Source organism: Panthera tigris, chromosome B4, assembly GCF_018350195.1.
Source record: "Panthera tigris isolate Pti1 chromosome B4, P.tigris_Pti1_mat1.1, whole genome shotgun sequence".
Classification (NCBI taxonomy): domain Eukaryota; kingdom Metazoa; phylum Chordata; class Mammalia; order Carnivora; family Felidae; genus Panthera; species Panthera tigris.
In genome coordinates this window covers 66,362,955-66,389,077 of record NC_056666.1, presented here as the reverse complement: position 1 = coordinate 66,389,077, position 26,123 = coordinate 66,362,955, and the positions used below count along the sequence as shown (strand labels likewise).

The following is a 26,123-nucleotide window of genomic DNA, read 5'->3' as shown; positions in this document are numbered from 1 at the left end:
AGAGAGAGGGAGACACAGAATCCAAAGCAGGCTCCAGGCTCTGAGCTGTCAGCACAGTTCCCTCCGCCACCAATGGGAAGCTCGAACTCATGAACCCGGAGATCATGACTTGAGCTGAAGTCATGGGGTTAACTGAGTGAGCCACCCAGGCGCCCCTTAAATAAGATCTTTTGGGGTGCTTGCATGGCTCTGTCCGTTAAACACCTGACTCTGGATTTTGGATCAGATCATGATCTCATGGTGGTGAGATACAGCGCCGTGTCAAGCTGGGCTCTATGTTGGGTGTGGAGCCTGCTTAAGATTGTCTCTCTCCCTGTACAGCTTCCGTGCTTATGTGTGTGCATGCACTCTCTCTCTCTCTCTCTCTCTCTCACACACACACACACTAAAGAAATAAGATTCTTCTAAAAGGTCTTAAATTATTTATATTTCTCTTTAGTTTTCTTGCTAAATTTGCTTGGCTTTAGTTGCCTTCCTTGCAGCGTTTATCAATCCAAGAAGCAAGGAAGCCAATCGAGAGCCACCCAGTCCCACCTGGGACTGCCAGGGCTGGAGGAAATGGTGCTCTGGTTTGTTAATAGATAAATACTGAGGGGAGGACAGGCTCTCTGGAGGGCAGACAGAGGAGAGCTTTGCCACTAACTTGGTCTACAGAAGGATACTCCCTATCTCTGCTCTCTTTACCTCCTAGCCTTGTGTCTGTTAAGACTCAGGGGTATAGAGGTTTAGGGACAGAATACCTTTTCAAACTATACACAATGATATATCACACAGGCCTTCATTTAAGGCCATTACACGCGTCTTGTTTGTCCCAGCGTGTGCTGCCTCCTCTGACCCTTGCTGCTGGATCTCTGCTGGCTAGGGTGACTAGGTGTGCAAATTTAGGATGTCTGTACTTGGGGCTGTGTCTTTATTGGGACGGTGCCATTTAATCTATTACACTGTTTTGTACGAACCCGCATGTTTATTTAGAGAAATGTATGGGGCAGTCCACAAAAGATACTCTGTGGCGAAGCTAATAAAGGCTGTTGCTACAGAGCTATCTAAAGGCATGTGGAAGCACAATAGTCACAAGCAGAAACCACAATGGCTCAATGTTGATAGAATCCCGGGATTGGGAGGTGCTTTTTGAAGGCCAGGAAGGGGAGGAAAAAAAAAAAAAAAAGGCAGTGTGTGAGGATTTACTACACAGCAGGTCTTGGTGGATATTCAGTCCTGGGAACACTTGGTACCAGGGTGCAGTTCATTTACTAGCGTGCACATGACTTAACAGAAACGCATTCAGGAGTCTCGGAGTAAATCGTTTCCATATTCCACGCAGGCTGGTAAACGGCCGACAGACTGCAGAAGAGCCCAGCTGCCCAGACAGTGGCCAAACCGGGGAGCCGGTTTAGCACGAACGACTGACTCCCGGGAGGGAGGGCGATCCGCGGGGGGCTGGGGAAGGGGGTCAAAGTCCAAGCTGGAAAGAGGACAATAAGCCTAAGGGTGGAAACAAAGCGGCCCCAGGGTGGCAGCTGACCGATTCCCGGAGCTGCGCTCGTGCTCCAAGCTCAGACTTTTAGCAAAGGCGCAGGGCGAGCACCCGCTGCTGCGTTCTCCCAGAAGAGCCTAGAAGGGCGCACGGGCTCGTCGCCCTCGGGCGTGGGCAGCCCGCGGCCGGCATCCCTCCCCCGCGCGCCTCCCTGCCCAGCAGCGCCAGGCAGTGCCCGCCGAGGGCAGGGCGGGGCGCGGGCCGGGGGAGGGCGAGCTGGGGCCGGGCCGTGCGGCCGCCGCTGACGCAGTGCGGGGCCGGAGCCCTGAGCGCCCAGGCGGGCGTGGAGCGTTTTAGCCCGGCCGCCCGCAGGCCGCGTCCCCACCGGAGGGGGCAGGGCGCACTTACCGGCCGTCAGGAAGCCGCGGGCGGCCTGCTGGCTCCGCCGCCGCCGCCGCCGCGCTCGCCTTTCAAGCGCGCCTCGTCCCCGCCCCAGATCCTGGGGGGTGAACGGGGGAGAAGGGGCGGGCGTCCGCCAGTCGCGAATCACCTCCTCCTCCTCCTCCTGCCTCAGCGCCGCCGCCACCTTTCCATTCAGTCGCCCAACATGGCTGGAGCGCGGCGGAGGTGAGCCGGTCGCCCCCTGCCGCTCCAGTCTGCGAAGCCCGAGAGCCGCGGCTCCGGCGGTGCGTCGGCTCTGCGGTGCAGAGGAGGCCCAGGGGCCCTGCTGTCGCCGGCCGCCAGCATGTGGGGCGCCCCGGACGAGAGCTCGGTGCGGGTGGCTGTCAGGTGAGGACCGACGCGGCGGCGGCGGGAGGGCTGCGGGTTGGCGGGCTGAGGGCGCGGCGAGGACGCGCTCTCGTCCAGGGCAGCCGTGGCCGCGGTGCCGAGACCTGAGGGGGCGGTCTGGCGGGAGGCCGGCGTTTGGGTAAACTGAGGCTGCGTATCCCCGCCGGCAGGGCGCGCGCGGGGAGACCCTGCAGCCCCCGCGCCGGCGGCCTTTGCAGGTAGCGGGCGGCTGCGCGACGCCGGGTCCCCGGGGCGCCCAGACTGCGCGGGGGTGGAAGCCGTCGCCGCCCGCCCCCGCCGGTCCCGCACCGGGGGAACAACCGCCTCAGGTGGGGCCGCCTTGGGCGACGGCCTGGCCGGCTTCGCCCGGAGGAGCTGCCTCGGGGCTGGGCTGCGGTGTTCTTTTTATTATTTAGAGAATGTCTGTCCTACGTGTACGTGCAACTCCGGCCTTCTGAGGCTGGAGACAAAGCATCAGACTGACAGCGCTTCCGACGCAGGGTTCTAGATGCCCGAGCAGATGGAAGTCTCGTCAAGCATCAAGGAGACACGCGTAGCACAAGCGTGTGGGTGTAGGAGACACATCTGGCTGGCCTGTTTGGCGTTGGAATGGGAATTCTCTGTAAGAATTACATTTCTTGGTGTCAGGCCTGTAGAGGGAAGAAAACTCTTCAGCAAGTGGAATACATGGGTGACTGGGTGTAACAGCCTGACGTTAGGCAGGGTGGATACAACACAGCATTATACACGCCTGGGTGTGAGCTTTGAAATACCAGATACATCAAAATTGTATTTTGGTCAACGACAGATGCACGAGTATCGAATATAATTTAGGCTGTTTTGATACATATCAAGAGGCAGAGCTCTGACAGTTGCTCACGGAAAATTGCAACATCATCACTGAAATATTAATGAAGCATTCATGGTAGCATAAGTGCGTTGCTCTCACAGCTCTCTGATGGTCTACTGTGAACCCACTTCTCTTTATACTTTGAGGGATTATAACAATTTTTAAACTTTGAGGGATTAAAAAAATTTTCCTCGGAAAATTATTGAAACAAAATCTGCCATTCATGGAGCCTTTCTGGAAAGTTATTTTAAAGATGCTGTCATGTCAGCGTTATTATTTTAGTGGCAAATCTTGGTTAGGCATAGAAATGGCAGTTTTATACACTTTGTGTCTTTAATCAATTCACACAATAACATGTATTTTATTTTATTTTATTTTATTTTATTTTATTTTATTTTATTTTATTTTATTTAAGTTATCTCTGCACCCAACATGGGGCTCAGACTCATGACCCCGGAGATCTAGTGTCATGCTCTTCCAACTGAGCCAGCCAGGAGCCTGAGAATAACATGAATTTTAAAGATTTTTTTTTTTTTTTCTTTTACAGATCAGGAAATGATCACCCACGGAGGTGACAGTTTTATGACTGTTTAGAATCACCTGTTTTAAAGCTTTTGGAGTTTTAATTTGGCATTTTTGGTTATTCTGGGACTACTTATCCAATTGTTGGATTAGTTGATTTCTCCTAAATACTGCTACTACCTCTCTTTTGGCCTTTTAATACTCATTAATGACTGTACCATGGCAGAAACCCAATAAAAGGCAGTTTTGTTAGCAGAGCTGGTCGAAGAGGTGAAGAAGGAGCATAAAATAGTAATGAAAACAGAAAATTAGGGTGTAAGAGAAACCATTTTTAGAGATTTGAGGGTTTTGTCTGAATTCTCTAAAATATCATAGGGCGGTTTATTTGCCATGCTGTTAAATCTGCCGCTTGCACTGGAGGTGAGCAGTCACGGGTGACCCTAATATACAGTTGACAGATAAATAATTTATATTTGATTTTGGTATGTATGTTTGCACTTTTTAAGTGGTAAGCATGGGTCTGTTTGGGAAAGGTTTATAAAAATGTTAACAACTTGGTAAGCTGCATTGTGAAGGTCCTTTTTTTTCTTTTTTCCATTAAAAACACTGAATAGATCCACTCTCTAAACTTATTTTGCATAGGGTAAAAATAACTTATGTTTTTATAGCACTTTGGTATTTATAAAGTGCTTGGAGACATATATTTTCATTTACAGCAAATATTTGTTGAATGCATATCCTTATCTCTGATTATCCTGATTCTCAGCTAAAAACAGGAATAATTCTTGGACACATACCATGTGCTAGGGTCAGTGCTGTTAAGATGTTTTATATCATGTAAAATTTCATTTCTTTGCCATAACAGTCTTTGATTTAGGTTCTGTTATTATGACCATTTTACAGAGGAGACACAGAAAGATTAAGAAACTTGCTTAAACTAGTAGCTACTGATGGAACCAGCATTCCAAGCCAGACAGCTTGTCTCTACAGCCCAAATTCTTAGCCATTAAACCCATATAGGTGAAAGGCAAGAACATACTTCACAAAGCTTTATTTAGCTTGAGGTCGGTTGCCTTTTTTGGGTTCTAGTTCAATTACAAATGAGTGGCTTTGACAAGTTATGCATACCTTGATATTGCTGGAAAAGATAAAACTCAAAAAGAGAGGACCTGAACTTAGTTAAAATATTTCCCCAGATTGTCCTTAATCTTTCCAGTGTCCTCCAATCCTACCCTAGTTTGTGACAGACTTCAGCAGCAGGATAAGTAAATCAACACACAGTCAAAAATCAACAGACATTTGACCTGCTTTTCCTCTTCAATGAATAATGTAATAACAGGTATAGGAGACTGACTCTACTGTGAAATGCAGAAAGTGTCCTAGAGGTTCTTGTGTTTTGTTAGAGGAAGAGACTTATCAGTATGTTAAAGCTGATGACTCTATTTTAAGATTTCTCATAGTAAGTGCAAGGGTCCTATAAAAATTTGGGGAAAGGAAATGCAAAAGAAAGTTTCTTATTTAGGGAGAATATTTTTTATCCAATTTCTGAAAATGGCTTTTACCTTCTGAGGTATTTTGCAGGGTATCTTTCATTGTGGTGGATATAGATTCAGATAACAGCCCTACTATTCAACCCATGCGGCTTTTGAGCACTTGAATCATGAGTAATGCTATTCAGGAGCTAAATTTATCATTTTCTTAAAATTAAAGAAAAAAATTATCTGAGAGAGAGAGCGAGAGCGCATGTGGGCATGCACATGCAATCCGGGGAGGGGCAGAGAGAGGAGAGAGAGAATCCAGAGCAGGCTCTGCATTGCCAGTCTGGAGCCTGATGTGGAGTTCGAACTCACAAACCAGGAGATCCTAACCTGAGCCGAAGTCGGATGCTTAAACCAACTGAGACACCCAAGGCACCCCATTTTTAAACTTAAAAAAATTGGTCCTTGATTTAGTTTTTGGGTAACTTTTGAATATTCTTTTTTTTTAATGTTTTAATTTATTTTTGAGAGAGAAAGACAGGTGTGAACGAGGGAGGGGAGAGAAAGAGGGAGACACAGAATCCAAAGCAGGCTCCACAGAATCTGAGCTGTTGGCTCTGAGCTGTCAGCACAGAGCCTGATATGGGGCTTGAACCCACGAATTGTGAGATCATGACCTGAACTTAAGTGAGATGCCCAACTGACTGAGCCATCCAGGCCCCCCTTGAATATTCTTGAAACAACTTGGTTATATGGATCTACTTTTTTAACTTTAAGTCTGTATAATTTAAATACTTACAAAATATTTCTGGTAAAAATTTAGTGTCATAATGACATATGGTATAAGTATAATATATACACTGGATTTAAAAGATTTAGTAAGAAAAAATGAATGCAAATATGTCAATAATCTTTGTTTGATTACATATTAAAATTATATTTTGATATATTGAGTTTTTAAAATTAATTTATTTGGAGAGAGCCTTGCGATTGGGTGGGGGGGGGAGCAGAGAGAGGGAGAGACAGAATCACAAGCAGGCTCTGTGCTGTCAGCACAGAGCTCTATGTGGGGCTTGAACTCACCAACCGTGAGACCATGACCTGAGCTAAGATCAAGAGTCTGATGCTTAACCAACTGAGCTGCCCAGGTGCCCCAATATATTGAGTTAAATAAAATATTATTAAAATTAATTTCATCCTGGGGTGCCTGGTGGCTCAGTTGGTTAAGTGTTCGACTTCGGCGCAGGTTCTGATCATGTAGTTTGTGAGTTTGAGCCCAATTGGGCTCTCTGCCGTTAGCACAGTGCCTGCTTTGGATCCTCTGTTCCCATCTCTCTCCACCCCCTGCCCCTCAAAAATAAATAGACATTAAAAAAAAAAGAATTAATTTTATTTATTTATTTTTCCTTTTAAAAAATGTGGCTCCTAGAAAATTTAAAATTAAATAAATGTGCTCGCTTCGGCAGCACATATACTAAAATTAAGTAAATGTTGCTCACATTAAATTTCTATTGGAGGTGTGATGAGTGACGCAGTTGGTTAAGCATCCGACTTTAGCTCAGATCATGATCTCACAGTTCAAATGTTCGAGCCCTGCATTGGGCTCTGTGCTGACAGCTCAGAGCCTGGAGCCTGCTTCAGATTCTGTGTCTCCCTTTCTCTCTCTCCCTCCCCCGCTCAGGCTCTGTCTCTCTCTCTCAAAAATAAATAAACACTAAACCATTAAAAAAAATTTCTATTGAATAGTACTGCTCTATAATTTAAAAAATGTGAAAGAAGTACAGAATAAAACTAGGGTACATCAATATATAGAAATAAATCATAGCCACCCCATCATAGACTAACCACACCCTTAGATCAAGAAATTCCATGATAACTAAGGTGTCTTTTTTAGATAGACACACACACACACACACACACACACACACACACAAAAGACTTGATTTAAAGGTAACATTACCAACTCCCCCCCCCCCCCCCCCCCCCGCCAGGGTGCATAGGTGTGGAAAGATACTGATTATGGACTCAGTATGGTAGCTGAAGTCTTAGAAAATGTGGTAAATTAAATGGATGGCTTAGGTAGATGTCATCAACAAAAATGAGCAACAAAGTGTAATATATATTCTATTCTTAATATCTAAGTATACTGATTTGAATTAGTTAAGTCAAAATGATAAGATCAATTAAACATTTTGAATTCTAAATTTAAGACATTATCAGATGATGTGCCTTTTTCCCTTCCCTGTCTATGAATGCTGATTTAGCAGATTTGAAACTTTTTTCCTTTTCAAGAACTTTAGTTTGCAAAATATGTCAAGGGTTGGACAAAAATAGAGATACAGAGAAGACCATTGTGTTTTTGTGTCATTGTCTCTATGGTTGTGAGTTAAAATGTCTTTGTTTGGCTTTGGCAGAGAGCTGTACATATCCTTGACAGTCAGTTTGGATTAGTTTGTAATGTAGTCTAATTGGGTTTCAATTTGCTGTGTTTTTACCTTACTAAAGCAATTTTAAGAAGTGGCATTACTCAGCAGGCTTATGATTGGTTGGTTGCACAGTTAAAAGCTCAGTTTTAGGTCTGTGAGTGGCACTGATTTCCAATGTGACCTCTCTGCACTTTTCTTTTTCCACATGCTGAGGTGGCAATGTAAAGGTATTAAGAATTCTAAGAACTTTGCACATGCAGTGTATTAAATATGTGATTTTGTTGTTGGTTAAACTGTTGGGTCTATATTGACAGGAAGGAAGTATTTTAACATTTCAAACTTGACTTTCCTAATAATATGTTTACTTTGGGTACTCTTTGTTATTGAACAGAAAACATTTAGTCTTTTGTGGTCACTTTTTCCCATTCTGGTTATAATGAAAATGTACAATATTTTACTTAATCTACATTAAAACTCTATCATGTAATCTGTACAGATACCCTTTTCCCTGTTTTACTGATGAAAAAATGAGATGAAAAAAGGCACTAGGTGACCTTTTCAAGGTTTCTTAGCTATTAAATATTTTTGTTTGTTTTAATTGAGAAATAATTGACCCATAATATTATATTAGTTTCAGGTATACAGTATAATGATTAGGGGCACCTGGGTGGCTCAGTTGGTTAACCATCTGACTCTTTGTTTTGGCTCAGGTCATAATCTCACAGTTTGGTTCGTGAGTTCGAACCCCACATCTGGCTCCTCGCTGACAGTGGGAAGCCTGCTTGGGATTCTCTGTCCCTCTATCTCCCTTCCCCTGCTTGCTCTTTCTGTCTCCCTCAAAATACATAAATAAATTTAAAAAGTTAAAAAAACACATAATGATTCAATATCATTGCAATCACATTGCAAAGTGGTCAGCATTATACGTCTAGTTAAAGTCTCTTATTTCTTTTTTTTTTTAATTTTTTAATGTTTTATTTATTTTTGAGACAGAGAGAGACAGAGCATGAGCAGGGGAGGGACAGAAAGAGAGGGAGACACAGATCCAAAGCAGGCTGCAGGCTCCGAGCGGTCAGCACAGAGCCCAACGTGGGGCTTAAACTCATGAACTGCAAGATCATGACCTGAGCCGAAGTCGGATGCTTAACCGACTGAGCCACTCAGGTGCCCCTAAAGTCTCTTATTTCTGTTCTTAAACGTTTTTCCAAATGTTTTCAAAACATTTCATCTACTAATTTCAAGGTAATAAAGATCTTTCAAGCTGAAATGCTTATATACATGTGAGGTAAATTATTCCAAACAACTTAATATTTAGAAAATATAGAAGTAGATAAATGAGGCTTTTAGATATATTTATTTTATGGAAATAGATGATTTTCTGGTGTTTGATCATTTGTTTATTCCTTTCTTCACGTAACAAGTGTTTATTAAGTGCCTACTATGTGTTGGGCACTTTTTTTTTTAGATCTTATTTTTAAGTAATCTCTACACCCAGTGTGGGCCTTGAACTTACAACACTGAGATCAAGAGTTGCTTGCCCCACCACCTGAGCCAGGCAGGTGCCCCGTGCTGAATACTTTTCTAATTCGTGGGATATGCAGCCCATATGACATACTTGGTCCCTGATTTTACATCCCTAACAGTACAAGTCTCTTTAAAAGCACAAAATATGTTGGAACTAACACAAAATGTAATCAACGGTGTGAACTAGAAAGAAAGACAATTGTTGCAGCTTAGTTTTTATTTCTCCTTTATTTTTTATTTTTATTTTTTAAGGATTTTATTTTTTTAAAGTAATCTCTACACCCAATGTGGGACTTGAACTTACAACCCAAGATCAATAGTCACATGCTCTACCAACTGAGCCAGCTGGGAGCCCCTCTCCTTTATTTTTTTAATAGCATTTTTTAGTTACTGCATTCATTAAAAACAGTGATTTAAAAAATGAAAGGTGTGCCCTGATTCCAAAGGTATTTCATATGAAAGGTGAACTTCAAAGCCTATGCATTAGGGAGATTTTATTTATATCATGTCCTACTTGATAAAATATGCATGTCCCACTTTGCATGTGTCTTTGTATGTCTTTGTAGTTGGATTAGGAAGTAAGGGACATGAAAGAAAGGAGACCAAAGAGCTAGTAGATGATGTGAGTTGAAAGTCAGTGAAATTATTTTTATTTACAAATATGAGTTGATATTATTTCTTCAGATAGGGTTTATTCAATTTATGAAGTATGGTAGACCTGTTTGTTGTTTGGAACTCCATGAAAGTTCAAGTTTCATGTCTAATTATTGCTACCCTTTGAGCTCATACCATCATACCTGCTAATTGGTTAATATTTTGATGCATAATTATGGGGTAGAGAATGATGCACTAGAAATTCCAGTTTCGTGAAACCATGAAAGCAGAAATTATCTTCGCAGTTAATTTCATAATCTTCCCAATCTTCCAATTCTCATCAATTTCTCTTCAAAGATGTGAACTTGGAATATGCATTATAATGGATGTTTTCCCCCAAGATATGTTACAACCCACTTGTGTGACTCTGATTTACAAATGGTTATTTTTTGTCAACATTAGACATGACCTTCATCTCAGCTTCAGATTAGGAAGGAAAACACAAAAATGAAAAGGGATGTCAGATAATAGAAAGTATTTGTATATGGTATATCATTAGAATAAGTTTATTCAAAATGAAACAAATATGTTTGTTATTTTCAACACTTCTCTCTGGGAAGTGGATTTGTGAATTCTGTCTTTCAGCTTGGTTTCCCAGTGGATTAACTATTAATCTTCTCAGAGTGTTAAAATAGTTTTCCTGTAGCTCAAGCTTTATTTGAAGTAAATGACAGCCAAGCCAAAGAGACAATTGTTGTGACACTGTATGGTCATTATGAGATCCTTCTGAATGTTTAAGAATTATATTTGAAGTTCCTTTATCCTTTGTTTTTTGAAATTATTAGACATTTATATATGGAAGATAATTTGTAGTATGTCTATGATTATTGAAAAAAATTGATTTTAAAATTGAAAGGGTGTAAAAGGACTAGCTGGTTGAGGCCCCTTCTTTACAATGGTTTAGACAATAGAGGCCCAGAGAAGTTGAGAAAATTGCTTGAGGTACCACAGCCTCTCAACTGTTCTTATTAGTTTTGTAGATTTTCTAGATCTTTATGTTTTTGTGGCAGACATGTTAGAAATAGATTAAGTTTATGTCTTAAAAACTATAGTTTTAATCCCTTAAGTACTCCTTATAAAAGTTCACTTGACATTTAGATGAGTTCCCCCATTCTTAGTGCCCATTATTTTTGCTTTACGATGGCCTCAATTCTAGAAAACTAGAACAAGTGTTTCTAAAAAGGACCTGTGAAAGGCAGAAACAGAGGGACTCCTGGAATAGAAGTTCTGGTCTATATTTTGGGGTTCCTGGCATATTCACATGTGAAGAAATGCCAGAACTGGGTTATTAAAATAATATGGACTGTCTTCAACATTCATAGGTAGCACATTAATGCTTTAATTACAACCACCAAAGGATAAGTGTGTATAGTCTAATTTGGAAATAATGTTCAACATGGAAATAGGATTTTGTGAATGCTAGGCACATAGCCTTCTCCCCCTTCCCTCCGCTTGGTTCTTAAAACTTTTTTTTTCTTTTTACTCCAACATACTTAAGGATTATAGCACATTCCAGTAATAATGGCAGACTCACTATGAGCAAGATGGTTGGAGGGTGGCATAGGGTAGAGGTAGGGTTAGATCATGTGGGGGGGGTGAGATGTATTTATTGGAACCTGGAAGTGGAAATGGAACTAGAAATCTGAGTGGTTTAAAAAGACCCGCTTTTGAGGATTACTTCACTTGATAGGTGGTTCTTAAGCTTTTAAGTAATATCTCATCCCTTCCCCTCTTTATTTTAGAAGGAAATAAAGGATACGAAACATTTGGACCATAGTGGAGGCCTATCATTCAACAGATGTCTTAAGTCCCACCTCTACCTGAAATCTTTCTACACTCCCATACATAGAAATTTCTGCCTTTTTTTTTAATGTTTATTTATTTATTTTGAGACACAGAGAGAGAGAGCCCGAGTTGGGTAGAGTCAGAGAGAGAGGGAGAGAATCCCAAGCAGGCTACACTCTGTCAATACAGACCCTGATGTAGGGCTCCATCTCACAAACCGTGAGATTGTGACCTGAGCCAAAATCAAGAGTCAGATGCTCAACTGACCCACCCAGGTGCCCTGGCCATAAATCCTCTTTATATGAGTCTTCTGTCTTTCCCTCTAAAATTGCCATGAGAGAGATATACACCATGTAATTTTCACTGTTGAGCATTGAAATGTTCCCCAAACTCACAGGATATTTAATGCTTTTTAAAAGAAAGTGCTAATGTATTGATAGTATCATTATAATGGAACATTTGAAGGACATTGCGGTTATTGTAATGAAACAAACAGGTATCTACATGTCTAGATTGGAGTGAAGGTCTTTCAGGATTTAACCCCACGGTCAGGCTACTTAGGTGACTATTCACCCTTGTCAGTGTCTTCAGTAAGAGCAGGGAACTAAGGAAATTGTTCACACTTGATTGTGCCCCACCATGAGCCCAAGCAGGGGCTAAATCAAGGACAGCTCAAGGTTTAGTCCCTACTCTTTGGATCTCTTAGTATGTAGTAAAATATTAGTTTTTGAGATTGAATTTGACATTATTCTCAACTTCGAGGAGCTGTGTCTGTCACTTAGCATTATGATATTGTAGTTTTCTGAATATGATGAAGGACATATTTTGTCAGAGTAGTTATTTGTATTCTTTTACACAGTTACATAGTCATTTTGGAGTTGTTTTAAATGAGAGACTTTCAGCAAGCAGGAACAATAAACCTTGGAGAGGGTCAAGCTGTAGTTAATAATTAGGAGGTGGTATGTTGATCACATGGTGTAATGAGACATAGGCCATCTCTACTCTCAATTGTATTCTTTCTAATCTTACTTACTTTTTAGATCAAAATTCATTTTTTTATTATATAATTATTAAATGTCCACTGTGTATTGGAATCATGTAAGTTGGAGACAAGGTAATATAATAGAATGAACATGGGGTGTTTAGGAAGTGTTTTGGTCTGGACCCTAACCAGGGACAAATTTGGCTTTTAGTCAGTAGTTATGTACCTATCTAAGTGGACTTGAAAAAGGATCAAAAGAGCCAGTCATGTGAAAGCATTTGGAAAATGGTTTTTACACAACAGAGGCAGGGATATTATTAGAGATGAGTCTGATATAGCCAATGATGGGCATGTTGGTTATATTCTAAACTCTAGCAATTGGATTAGTCATTCCCTAATGTGTAAAGTGCTTTATATGTGTTTGTATCTGTTCTTTTGTTTTTTGAGTGTGTCTGTGACTTGCACCACTATGAACAGTCCAAAAATGTATATAAATACTTGCAAAAACCTTTCCTTGCCCAATCTTCTAGTTTCATTTTGTTTTCAATATGTGCATCACATACCATCCTTCTCTATCTTACCAAATTCCTTCTTTTATAGTTTAGTAAAATCCACCATTTTTATTCTTTCTTTTCTCTTCCCACACTGACTTTCAGTTGGTATGGTTTTTAGTATTTTGTAGTTACTGCTGAGATTGACAATAGTATTGAGTTACATTTTCCACTAGTTATTTAACCTAATATAAGAGGATGATGACTAAATTGGTTAATAAAAATGTGAATTTTCATTTTGAAATGGCTTGCACTAGATTTTTGAAAATGTTATTAATGTTTTCCTTGCTTCCTCGTATGAATCTAGGCAATAGCGTACTAAACCAGACTATGGATTAAAGGGTGCTAAAAAGGGTAAACTAAGTAAAAAGACCAGAAATAATAATAACACAAAATTTAAAAAATTTACATTTTCTCTTAAATTTTGGCACCTAGAGCTAATGGGGCAATGTACTTGCAGCATTCATTGATAGAGCTATGTGAAGACTTAGCTAAAAACATTTTAAAGAATACTGTTACATAGAAGCAGGAAATAGATCTTGCAAGCCTAGTCTAGTGATCTTAAAATCAGCTTTTCATTTCATAAGTTATGTTTATTTGACTTTTCTCCCTTATTTTTTTCTTCTTTTGTTTTAAAGTTTATTTATTTATTTATTTTTTTTACTAACCTCTACACCCAATGTGGGACTCAAATTTATAACCCAGAAATCAAGAGTCACATGTTCCTCCGACTGAGCCAGCCAGGTGCCCAATTTTTTTCTGTTATTGAAATAATATAATCACATTAGAAAAAGCATCTAGGAAAAGATGGAAAAAAAAAAAATCAATCACAGTTCACCACCTTGATCTAATTACTGTCAATCAGCATTTTGGTTTATTTCTTTTTAGTCTGTTTCTGTGGAGACACTTTTATAGACTGATGTTTACCATTTTAGAGTATAGCGTAAGAATTTTTACATGTCCTTATATCAAAGAAGGGCATTTTGAGTAACATGTTTAATATTAAGTATCATCTACTGTATTTTAGTGTTTAATATATATTAAATTCCATATATAAAACAGTAACTTAATTGACAGGCTTTTATTGTCTAATAAGGATGTTAATTTCATTTTTTTCTAAGAGTTGGCTCTGCTTTATGATTCCTGGTAATGTTTTCATTTCTACTGATAAGCATAGACTGTACAAATGACCATTTTCTGGAATTGAAGGGGAAGGGTAGTGCTGCCCATCCACAACATATGGTTAAATGTTATGGCATTGAGGATGCTTTTTAGGAAAAGATATCTTGATTTATAACTTTAATTTTTCAGCTATATCTACAGCAAGATATAATGTATTAGGGTAATACAGATATTCATTGAACACATTGGTCTAAGCCAATGATGGTTAATCAAACACAGGTCCATAACCATTCCATGTTTCTTGAAAAGTAGTGCATTTCTAAAGTACTTATTTTGCTTTTGTTCACCTCAGTTTAACACAAAACACTTGCTTGAGCAGCCTGTTGGTCACCTAGTCTGCATCTGTCCTGCTCTAAAATGGAACTTGTCAACTGCTGATTAAACATGAGATTACAGATTTCATTCCTGGTTATTTGGCCTGCCATTTAAGGTTCTTTAATCCAAATGTGACATCTGTGACATTTTCAAGTCTCAGTTTAGGCAATACAATATGATACTTTTGAATTTTAGTTTGCCAACTTGCCCTTAGATTGGCAACAAATTCCATCTGTCCTTGATTATATTCTTATCTTTAGTTGCTTAAGTGTAATTGGACCTTCTGTTACCTTTGTAGCAGATTCAATTCTTGTCTCTGAGTATAGGGTTTCTTTAGTCATCTTTGGTTCTTAATTTTGTATTAACTTGGTATAGCCAGTCATAATTTTATTTATCTTGTGTATATGTTCTATGAGTGCAACTTTTCCACATAGAGTAAGTCAAAGACTTCTGATGATTTTGCACTTCTAAATTTGAGTACATTTTGACATCAATTCTGTTGTCTCATTTTATGTTTCAACAGTAGGGTTCCACCTCATTCTATTTAAAAATAGACATAAAGAAATGATGTGTTTTTGAGTACTGTGGGTATTGGTGATCTGTAAGTTCAGTTGACTTCAGTATAATGCTAATAAGGCCAAGATTATGAGTTTTATCCCTGGATGGACTTGTGTGCTTTGCTGCTTTTTAACGTAAACATTACTATCACAACAAATACTGCTGTTCAGAAGCAGCAACTGGTGAGCATGAATCAGTACAAATCGGTTAACACTGATGAGAATTATCTAACCATGTTCCAGAATTTTCATCCCCCTTATTAGGTCATTATGAGTGAAAATATTTTTATATTTTCAAATAAATATAGGAGCTCAATGAATATTGTTATAGTCAAAGTCTACACAGGCTTAATAAGAGAAAATAGCACTTACATGTTTGCTGTGAAAATTAAATAAGAACATGTATATAAAACCCTTATACTACTGGCACTTAGTGAATAAATGTTTTATAAAGAGTAGACACTACTGTTATTTTCGTTATAATTATTTTCTCTGCTTAGTACCTCTGAGTTTCTGGGTCAGTCCTAAATAAAGCCACAAGTAAATCAGAGCAGTGTTGTTTGCCCCACCTTAGTCTGAAATTTGTTTTGCTGCTCCAATCTTATATGCTGTGCTTTTAGGGTCATAGCTTTCCCTGTAACCTATTTTATTTGTCCAGACCTGACTTCTGTCTTGGTTTCCTGATTTGTATCCCTTTTCCTATATCTTGAATCCAAATTTGCTTAAGTGAAATTATTGAAAGCCTTCTTGCCCTCTTTTTTTCAAGTGAAGTTTCCTTTAACTCAGGTGGGCTTACTTGATTCTACTTGCATATACACGCTGACACTGATCAAGCCTGGGTTACTTCTGGCCCTTAACTTCACTTTCATGTCATCCAGGCTGGTTGTCCAATTTTCTCTCTTACCCCATGCCAGCCTGGCGCCCAGGTATTTTTTGAGACAGACTTCACTTGAGATCAAGAAGCTGTGATTTTGTCGTGGAATTGACATGAAACACACACACACACACACACACACACTCCTCAAAACATAAAATCCACTGAGGAGTTGATGAATCTGGCTAATGTGGTATAAAATATATTAATGTTAATAGACAAAATAGATATTTTTTTGTGATTAAAATTTTTTTTAATGTTTATTTTTGAGACAGAGAGAGAGAGAGAGAGAGAGAGAGAGAGAGAGAGAGAGACAGAGCACGAGTAGGGGAGGGGCAGAGAGAGAGGGAGACACAGAATCCGAAGCAGGCTCTAGGCTCTGAGCTGTCAGCACAGAGCCCAATGCAGGGCTTGAACTCACCAACGGTGAGATCATGACCTGAGCCTGTCGGTTGCGCAGCCGACTGAGCCACCCACGTACCCCAGATATTTATTTCTTAACATCAGCTGATGAAAATATTGTCAACCTGTCTGTATGACATTTTGGTTAAAAAACTTATATGAGTTTGTCAAATATATGAAATTTTGAGTCCTCATCTGTGGCTTTATTGTCATTTTGTAGTGGAAAATTTTGTTCACCCCTAAACTGTACCTACCTATGCATTAATATGAAAATGGTTCTGTTCTATTGCTGTGGCCATATAATATATGCATAATGACAGCTTAGCATCTCAATTTTTGTTTGTTTATTTATTTGCAGAGAGAGAGAATGAGCAGGGAGGAGTGGAGAGAGAGGGAGAGAATCCCAAGCAGGCTCCATGCTGTCAGTGTGGAGCCTGATGTGGGGCTCAAACTCACGAACTGTGAGACCATGACCTGAGCTGAAGTCTGACACTTAACCAGCTGAGCCACCCAGGCCCCCAGAATCTCAATTCTGATGAAGCAGCCCATAGACTGTGTGTTGGGCTAGGCCAGATCAGTGGTATACACTGTAATTGCTTAGTACAGGACTGGCATATCTAGGTCAATTGGCCAGTGCTGTTTCTCACAGCAGCTTCACTGAAGTGAGATGGGATGGGAAGAAGAATGTGTGAAGGGATCAAGGGAACTGTTTCTTGAAATCAAGTAGCCATTGTGCTTCTCAGTAGCCCTGCACTCTCAATTAAAAGCATCATGGTTCTTTTAATGGTTCTTTTAACCAGTGCCCTGTCTTATCCCAGTATCCGTCAAGGATCTGCTAAAAGCCACTTGATATCTCTTTTTCTAGCTTCATATTCCTTATTAATTTTGTCTTTTCCCTTCACCCCAAGCCTCCCTTAACTTTAGTTTCCTTTGGGGCATGGCTTATTAAAAACAGCATGGATTTTAGCGTCACAAAGATTTGAGTTCTAAATTTTAGGACAGACACCTAAGCTTTATGAATCTTGGTTTTCTCATCTATAAAATGGAGTTAATACCTACCTTATAGGTTGTTAAGATTATATGAGTGTTATTATTTTTTTATATTATTTTTTTTTTAGTGTTTATTATTTTGAGAGGGAGAGGTAGAGCACAAGCAGGGGGAGGGGCAGAGAGAGAGGGAGACACAGAATCCAAAGCAGGCTCTAGGCTCTGAGCTGTAAGCACAGAGCCCGATGCTGGGCTCAAACCCCCATCTGCAAGACCATGGCCTGAGCCGAAGTTGGATGCTTAACCAATAGCCACCCAGGCACCCCAGAATTATATGAATGTTATAAATCCTTGCATTTAGAAGTGTTTAGGAGATGTTAGATTCTCTTTTCTTTTTTAGTTTTCCCTTTCTCCTTCTTCCTCCTCTTCCTACCACCTCTGTTTTTCTCTCTCCATCTATCCCCATCTCTATAAATTTCTGTTTTCCTCTTCTAGGTAGGACTTGTAGTGACTAACCACAGTTTCTTTTCTAATCACCTCAAGACAGGTATAATTTCATTGGTGAGCTCTTGTTTATAAAACTCCACCTTCATCTTGGTTTCTTTATCTATGAAATAGAGATAATAAGAGTACTAATCTCATAGGGTTGGTATGGGAATAAATTGGCATGTTTATAAAGTACTCAGAATAATGCTTGGTATATAGCAGGTCTCAGTAAGTGTTAGTTGTAGTCATTAACTTGCAAAAATTTATTTCTTGAACAGTGATGTTTTCAAGTCATTCATTATGTGTGTCTCTAAAGATAAAGAGAAGAGGTGATGGGGGATAGATATAGGGAGAGGTTGTAACTTCCAATTATAAGATAAATAAGGTCTGGGGATCTAATGTATAACATAGTGACTATAGTTGATAACACTATATTGTATAGTTGAAATTTGCTAAGAGTAGAACTTGAAAGTTCTCATCAGGGGAAAAAAAAAGCAAATATGTGTGGTGATGAGTGTGTCAATTAACTTGATGGGGGAATCCTTTGAAGTGTACACATACATCAAATCATCACAATGTACACTTTATATATCTTACACTTTTACTTGTCAGTTGTATCCCAGTAAAGCTGAATAAAAAGGATGATAATAGTGTGTTTATATTAGATGATATTGACCTTGATATTACCAGTAGAAGTTATCAGCATTGTTTTTACATGATAAAATGGATGTCTTAATTTGTCTTTATGAAAACGTTGAGTTGTGAAAGTCAAGGCTGAGATAATTATGCTTTCTTGACGAGGTTGAATAAAATATTTTTTAGAAAATCTTTGTCCTTTGTTGGTATGTATACTAATGGAATGACATTCCTTTCTTGTTTATCTTTAAGGACATGGGAATACTGATTGATTTCCAAGTGCTTACCTGGCAAGGTGAGCTGACTGACATGTTAATCCTTAAACCTCTTAAATACATCTCTTGGCATATCATTAACCCAGGCACAATTCTACTTATACTGGCAGTATTTACTAAGACCCCAAAAATGATCCAACACTCATATACACACTTACGTATAAGCTCTAAGAGAACATCTATTTCCATGTCTAACGTGAGATAATTGAAAGATTTGATTGAGGCAACAGAATTCCTTTGCTAATTAAACATTTTTGATTAAGTTTTTTATTTTTATAGTTTATATTATGAGACCAATCATTTTGCATATTTTTAAATTTAATAACCATGATTAAATAAGAAAAAATAAATTTGTGACTCTTTTTAAGACCTTACACAATAATTAGACTTTTCTTGTTTATACAATATTAGCTGCTTAAACTTTCGTAGTTTTGTTTGCATTGAAAAACAAGTTTTTGAGTGATAATGGCATGAACAGAGTTTGAAACTTAAACAATCCTGAAAACAAACTTTACTTTTTAAAGTTTAGAAAAACAAACTTGATTGAACTGGTAAAATAAATACCTTTTTGTGTCCTTTACAAATAGATGTACTGTGAAATGAAACAGTGTGGTGATAGATGAACTTAGAAAATATGTGGTAGAAAGTAAGTGGGATGTTGAAGATGACTAAGACAGCCCATTTGCTGTCTCTGACAAGCATAATCCTCCAAATATTAGCTATTAAAATAACGATCATAGAGTTAGGAATAGAATAACTGAGGATGAATATTCTCCAAAATCATCAGATTCCGAACCCTCATACTATAAAAACAGATACTTATATATTTGAGTTTATTTCTGTACATTCAGATGAGAAACATGCTATCTACCTGAAAAAAGAATGCAATAACAGGAATTTCTCTTTCCGAAAGCAGTCCTCCTTTGTGCTTTTTTTTGTACTACCAAATACGTTTATTTGCACATTACATAATTTCCCTTTTATGATTGAATCTTTTAAAATGAACTTTGGTGATGAAAGTAATACTTTTGGACTTTGAATTCAGCTCTTTTCTGTTCCACTGACTCACTCTGAGGTGGCAGTGTGTAAAAGTAACCCTGTGGAAAAATAACATGACACTTCTCTATGATTCAGTCCCTCTACATGTATATAGTGAATTATACTTCTGCTGAGTACATTATAGCTTCTTTGTAAAGTGCCATTAAAGTGTAAAGCCAAAGCTATTGCTCCAAGCTTGTTTTAAGTACAGCAGAAGTTACTTAAATGTATTTTGATATCTAAAATGGAGGAAAATGGGGTGCCTGGGTGGCTCAGTCGGTTAAGCGTCTGACTTCAGCTCAGGTCACGATCTTGCGGTCTGTGGGTTCGAGCCCCATGTTGGGCTCTGGGCTGATGGCTCAGAGCCTGGAGCCTGCTTCTGATTCTGTGTCTCCCTCTCTTTCTGACCCTCCCCTGTTCATGCTCTGTCTCTGTCTCAAAAATAAATAAACGTTAAAAAAAATTAAAAAAAATAAAATGGAGGAAAATGAATTTGTGAAGATGGTAAGTAGCTACCATCACTGATCATTCCAATTTAGTTTGGCTCATATCAGTTCAATATATTTTAATTTATTTCAGTCCCAGTTATTAGTTGTTGAGTCCCACTAAAATCGAGTGCAGTGCAAACACTTTGCTTGGCCCTGGGAAATCCAAGATGAATTGGAGGGGTTTTGCCCTTGAGGAACTCAGTCCAGTTAGGAGAGTGTTGCGTGTCCCTATCAGATCTGATGGCTCTCTCATAAAACATGCCAAAATGAAATGTGAACACATTATGTGCAAGTTATTGGAGTATTTTACCTCAGTAGCCATTGTAATCACAATGGCTCACTTTTTAAGACAGAAAAATGACTCCCTATTTTCCAAAATAGTAATGTAAGCTCTTCAATCTTCTAATCCTTTTTTTTTTTTTTTTTTTTTTTTTTGAGAGAGGATGTGAGTGAGTGAGGGGCAGAGAGAGGGAGAGAGAGAGCCCCATGCAGGCTCTGCACTGTCAGCATGGAGCCTGAGCTCACCCAAAGCAGGGCTTGAACTCATGAACCATGAGATCATGACCTGAGCTGAAGTCAGATGCTTAACTGACTGAGCCACCCAGACATCCCTCCAATCTTCTAATTTCTAACATAGCTCTATTGGTTTATTTGCTTTTTTTTCTTTTCCTCTGTGCTTATTTTCTCTAATCTTTCCTAATTGTCATACTAATTCCATTAAAAAAAATCCCTCTCCATAAATTTCTTCCTAGTTTCTGCAGTCATTATTTGCAACTGCCTCTCCACACATAAAAGTACATGACTATACATGCATGCATGCATGTTCACACATATACACATATTTTTTCCCACACAGTTAAAAACTAGTCCATTCAGAGAGGCCAACTTGGATCTAAGTGAGGCAGGAGGCTTCTATGGAAAGTGCCCTAAAATACTCCATTTCTGAGAATAGTTTGAATAAGATTTTAAATCTCTTAGTTGGTTGTGTATCTTTTCCTTGTGTGTCCGCTCCATTAATCCTGGTGTTCTGTGGGTAATAGGCTATGTTTTTTCCTAGGAGACTGATGATCTGTTTTATCTTTCAAGATCCAAAACCTGAAGCACTTTGAATATTTAATATTGGTGGAATTATAGACTTCTAGGTGTCCTTGGTAACTCTATTTGTTATTATCCAATCTTCTGTTAGATACACCTTTCATAGTAGCTAGCTCTTGTTATAAGGAAGTGGCAGAGATGATTTCCTGAGAGAATGGACTGTGACGTTAAGAGACTTGATCGAACCTGATTCCTTTCCTAGATTTTAACCTTGAGTGAATTGTTTAAACTAGCTGGTCTCAATTTCCTCATCTGTACAAGATCTTGATACTATATACCTCACAGAATTTTTCTCTTCTAAGGGTACCTTTACTGACTAATCCTACCATATTCACATATGTAGCTATAACTTATGGTGTATGATAGATTGCTTTGTAAATAGTTGTATTTAGTGTCTTGGGTTTATATTGTTTTTTCTTTCCTCCTAAATGGGTATTTAATTATTTAAGAGCAAAGATAGACTTTTATTTATTTTTTGTCGTCTGTGAAGTGCTTAATACATCAGTATGAATGTCAGATGTGGATCGTAACATCAGAGGAAAAACATAGCATAGTCTTGATTATTCTTATGGAATCTTTAAGTCAGTTTGTCAAAAAATATTTGATTGCCATTGAGGTTGCAGGAGGGTGCTCTGGGTGTGGAGGATATATAGATCCTTCTTGAGTTATGATGGGGTTACCTTCTGATAAACCCATCATAAGTTGAAAATATCATTAAGTTGAAAATGCGTTGAATATACCTAATTTACCAAACATCTTAGCTTAGCCTCGAATATGTTAAACATGCTCAGAAGACTTACATTCGCCTATAGTTGGGTAAAAGCATCTAACACAAGGCCTGTTTTGTAATAAAGTGTTGAATATCTCCTGTGATTTATTGAAAGTGAAAAACAGAATGGTTGTAAGCGTATCGGTTGTTTGCCTTTCTTGTTGTGGCTCTCTGGGAGTTGCAGCTCACTACAGCTGCCCAGCATCATGAGAGAGTATCATGCTGGTATTGCTAATCCAGGAAAAGATCAAAATTCAAAATTCAAAGTACAGTTTCTCCTGAATGTGTATCACTTTTGCAACATTGCGAAGTTGAAAAATTGTAAGTCAAACCAACATTGGGTGAGGATAGAGACAATAAACATAAAAAAATAATTTCAGATGTTGATAAGTACTATACAGAATATGAAACAGTGTGCTTGAGAGTAATTGGCTTTGTCTGGGAGGAAACATTTGAGTTGAGGTCTGAATACTGAGTTGTGAGCTATGAGGAAGATCTGAAAGAACATTCTAAGCAAAAGCCAGTGCAAAAGCCTTGAAAAATAAGCTGGCATGTTAGTGGAATGGGAAGAAGAACAGTATAGCCAGATATAGCTAATAAAAGAGGATGGAGATGTAACTGAGAGGTAGGCAGGGGCCAGATCATTTAGGGCCTTGGAGTCTAAAATGGAAATTTTGGGCTTTCATTTTAGTTGGGAAGGCGATAGATAACTTTCAGTAGAGATATGACATGATCTGATTTACCTTTTAGAAAGAAAAGTGGTTGCTACGGAGAGGGTGAACTATGTTATAAGAGAGTTAAAAATGCAAGCGGGAGACCAGTGAGAAAGCTGTTAATGTGTTACAGGAAAGAGATAGAGGTGACTTGGACTAAACAGTAGCAGGACAGATGGTGAACAGCAGATATGGGGTGTATTTTGGAGATAGAGCTGTTAGGAATTGTGGATAAAGGGTGTGATGAAAAGACAAGAATTAAGTAGATTTTCAGGTTTGAAGCTTTGAGGAAAAATGGATTTTGGAGAAAGTAGTTCTACTTTGGTTGCTATTATGCTTATCAGACATCCTAATAAAGATGTCAGGTAGGCTATTATAGAAGTATGGCTCACAAGGTAGATGTCTGGGCTGAAGATAAACTTTTAAAGGCAATAGTGTTTAAATGGTTGAAGCATGGGACTGGATGAGGTCACCTATGAAGAGAAAAAAATTTGGAGAACACTTGTGGGGAAAAAGCCCTGGACACTTTAGAATTTAGAGGTCAATAAGAGAAAAAGATCTAGTCAAGGAGATTGGAGACAAGTAGTCAGTGAGGTTAGAAAAAGCAGGGAGAAGTATGTTGTACTAGAAGTTGGGCAACTGTTTCAAATGTTGCTGGGAAGTCAAATAAGATGTGAGCAAAGAGGGACCATTGGCTTTGTAAGAGGTAGGTTATTGGTGACCCATAGGGTCTGTTTCAGTGGATTGCTTGGTTGGAGCAGGATGTGAGATGAGGAAGCAGACACCCTGGAATCAGTAATACTTTTGGAAGATGTTGATGTGAATGGGAGCAAAGAAATGAAGCAGAGAAGGATAAGGTTAAGGGAGGATTATTTTAATGGGTGATGATGAGCAATGCTTAGGCCTGATGAAAATCATCCAGGAGAGGAAGGAATTGATAGTGAAAGAAAGAGAGGAGATATTTGTAGGAGTGAAGCCCTTGAGAAGGAGACTGAGGATGAGATTGGAAAGAGAAAGTGGAAAGAGTGGCCTTAGATAGAATCCGGGACACCTTGACTTTAGTTGTCCTTTAGCAAGAGGAAAAGCAGAATTTGCAGATATAGATGCATGTAGTGAATATAAAGATGTGGTAGTTCTTTTCTGGCTGCATTTTTCCCCCCAGAAATGAGAATGGTTTTAAGGAGGTCAAAGAACTGTCACTTAAGGGATTTGAAGTTGCCACGAATGCTGATAGAAGTAGTGGTGAAGGGGATACTGTAGACTGTACGTGAGAATAATGGATGAGGCAGTGTGACAAGGACAGCAATAAGGGATGTTGAAGGGTGGTAAGTTTTGATGACATGTGCTTTAAAGAAGATGGGATCTTTGGAAGAGGAAGGAGAGACAGGTTGGAAACTACGCTAGAGAGCAAGAAGAAAACTCAGCTGCAGGCAACAACCTATATGTGGTGTGAAAGGAAAAATTAGCCTTACTTGAGGGCATATCAGTGAAAGCCACATCCTCAGGGGATGAGTAGGTGAGGTTTTAGGTTGAAGGCATAGGTGAATTTTCAAGTCTAAATAAATGAACTTTTAAACACTGTGGTAGAAGCAAATGTTCTAACTTCTAAACATGTATTAACTCACATAATACTCACAATAATCCTATAATATAGGCACTATTATCAGTTGCACTTTATAAAAAAGGAAATTGAGCAACTTGCTTAGGGTCGCACAGCTATAAGTGATAGGACTGGATTTGAATTAAAAAAAAACTTGGTTCTAGCCAGTGTTCCAGATAAAACCACTTGTCTATACTGCTGCTGCTGGACCATGATTTTCAACACACGGTTGAGGTGTGTTCAGGAAGAAAGTGAGAGACACAATGGGGCCAAATTAGAGGCTATATAGAGTGTTGAATGAACATAGATTTTTTCCTTTTTAAAGGTTTGTTTATTTTGCATGTGCATGAGTGGTGAAAGGGGCTCAGAGAGAGAGAGACAGACAGAGACAGACAGAGAGAGAGAGAGAGAGAGAGAGAGAGAGAGAGAGAGAGAGAGAATAGCCTGATGTGGGGCTCCATTTCACATATGTGAGATCATGACCCAAGCAGAAATCAGAAGTCAAATGCTTAACTGACTGAGCCACCCAGGTGCCCCTTGAATGAATATTTTTGTTTTGAAAGACAATCTGGGAAATTTAGACTTCTGATGGTGACTTTAGAGTTTGATGAGCTTTTTCTATATCTTAGAGCATCTTGAAGATTTTAGATAGCTGATTTTGCTGTGGTTTAGAGATGTTTTGCTAACTAAGAGAAAGTGAGTAATGAAAATTTTGAGTTATCTGGTGACACCACCGAGAGGAGATAGAAGGGTAATTGCTGAGCTATATTCTGGTAGCATTGGCCTGCCATGTTACGGTCTTGTAGAGAGCTTGAGTGAACATTATATTGACTAGGTTGTCTTTCTGGCCCTGAAATTCAAGCATTTTTGTAGTTCTTGTCATTTAAAATCGTTAAGGCAACTTCTTTTGGCTACAAAATTCGGAACAATATTATTGACACTAAAAAAAATGATAGAAGTTGATTTTTATTGTAATAGTAAAAAAAAAATCATATTTTGTCACCAAGGCTACTTGCAGAATTTTGAGCAATTTATTTTTTCTGATTGTAAAAGTGTTATCTATTCATTTTAGAAAATTTGTAAGAATTTTACCACCCTGAGAAATGAAAACATTTTATTTCTGTCTCTTGTATTTTAACATAACCTCATTCTTCATGTAATAAAATAAATTATTGATTCAGTTTTCTATCATATTTTATTTCACTTCACATTTTTCATTTCATGAATGTTTCCCTAGGTTATTAAGTTATCCTTTTCAAATCTGATTCTGAAAGACTGTATAACTGATTTGTTGAGTGGCTGCTTAGTGCTTTTTGGAGAGCTCTCTTGGCTTTTACTAGCTGGCTCTTATGCCCTCAGATTCTTTGTAGAGCCTCCTGAGGGCAGTCTTCTTGCTAATGGGGTTGCATTCTGTGCCTGACATTTTGGGAATGCTCTAGCTCTTTTCTTACTCTCCTTGTATATTTCTAGTCTGTGACAGTGAATGTCTGTTTGTCCTGGTGGTAGTCAATATTCATTTGCAAAATTTCTGTGAAATGGCTGATTGTCTGGCCACTCTCTTTTTTGTCTACTTGGGCAATGAGAAATGCCATGTGTCTGTGACTTGTTAACAGCGAAAGTGCAACTTGCTTGCTCAGTTATTGCTCTCTAACTTTTTTTTTTTTAACTTCC

General features: G+C 39.0%; 1 protein-coding gene across 8 annotated transcripts in view; it reads left to right on the top strand.

Annotated features, from left to right (window-relative positions):
• Positions 1-1,864: 1,864 nt before the first annotated feature.
• Positions 1,865-26,123, top strand: part of KIF21A (kinesin family member 21A) — a 150,869-nt gene continuing 126,610 nt past the window's right edge. For 4 of the 8 annotated variants that reach the window (XM_042992105.1, XM_042992102.1, XM_042992101.1 and 1 more), the window contains exon 1: positions 1,865-2,263. In XM_042992105.1, coding sequence (XP_042848039.1) covers positions 2,220-2,263 — 44 coding nt within the window. In that variant the 5' untranslated portion in view covers positions 1,865-2,219. The remainder of the gene's footprint in view (positions 2,264-26,123) is intronic. The other 4 variants (XM_042992106.1, XM_042992104.1, XM_042992103.1 and 1 more) reach the window with 1 other exon arrangement.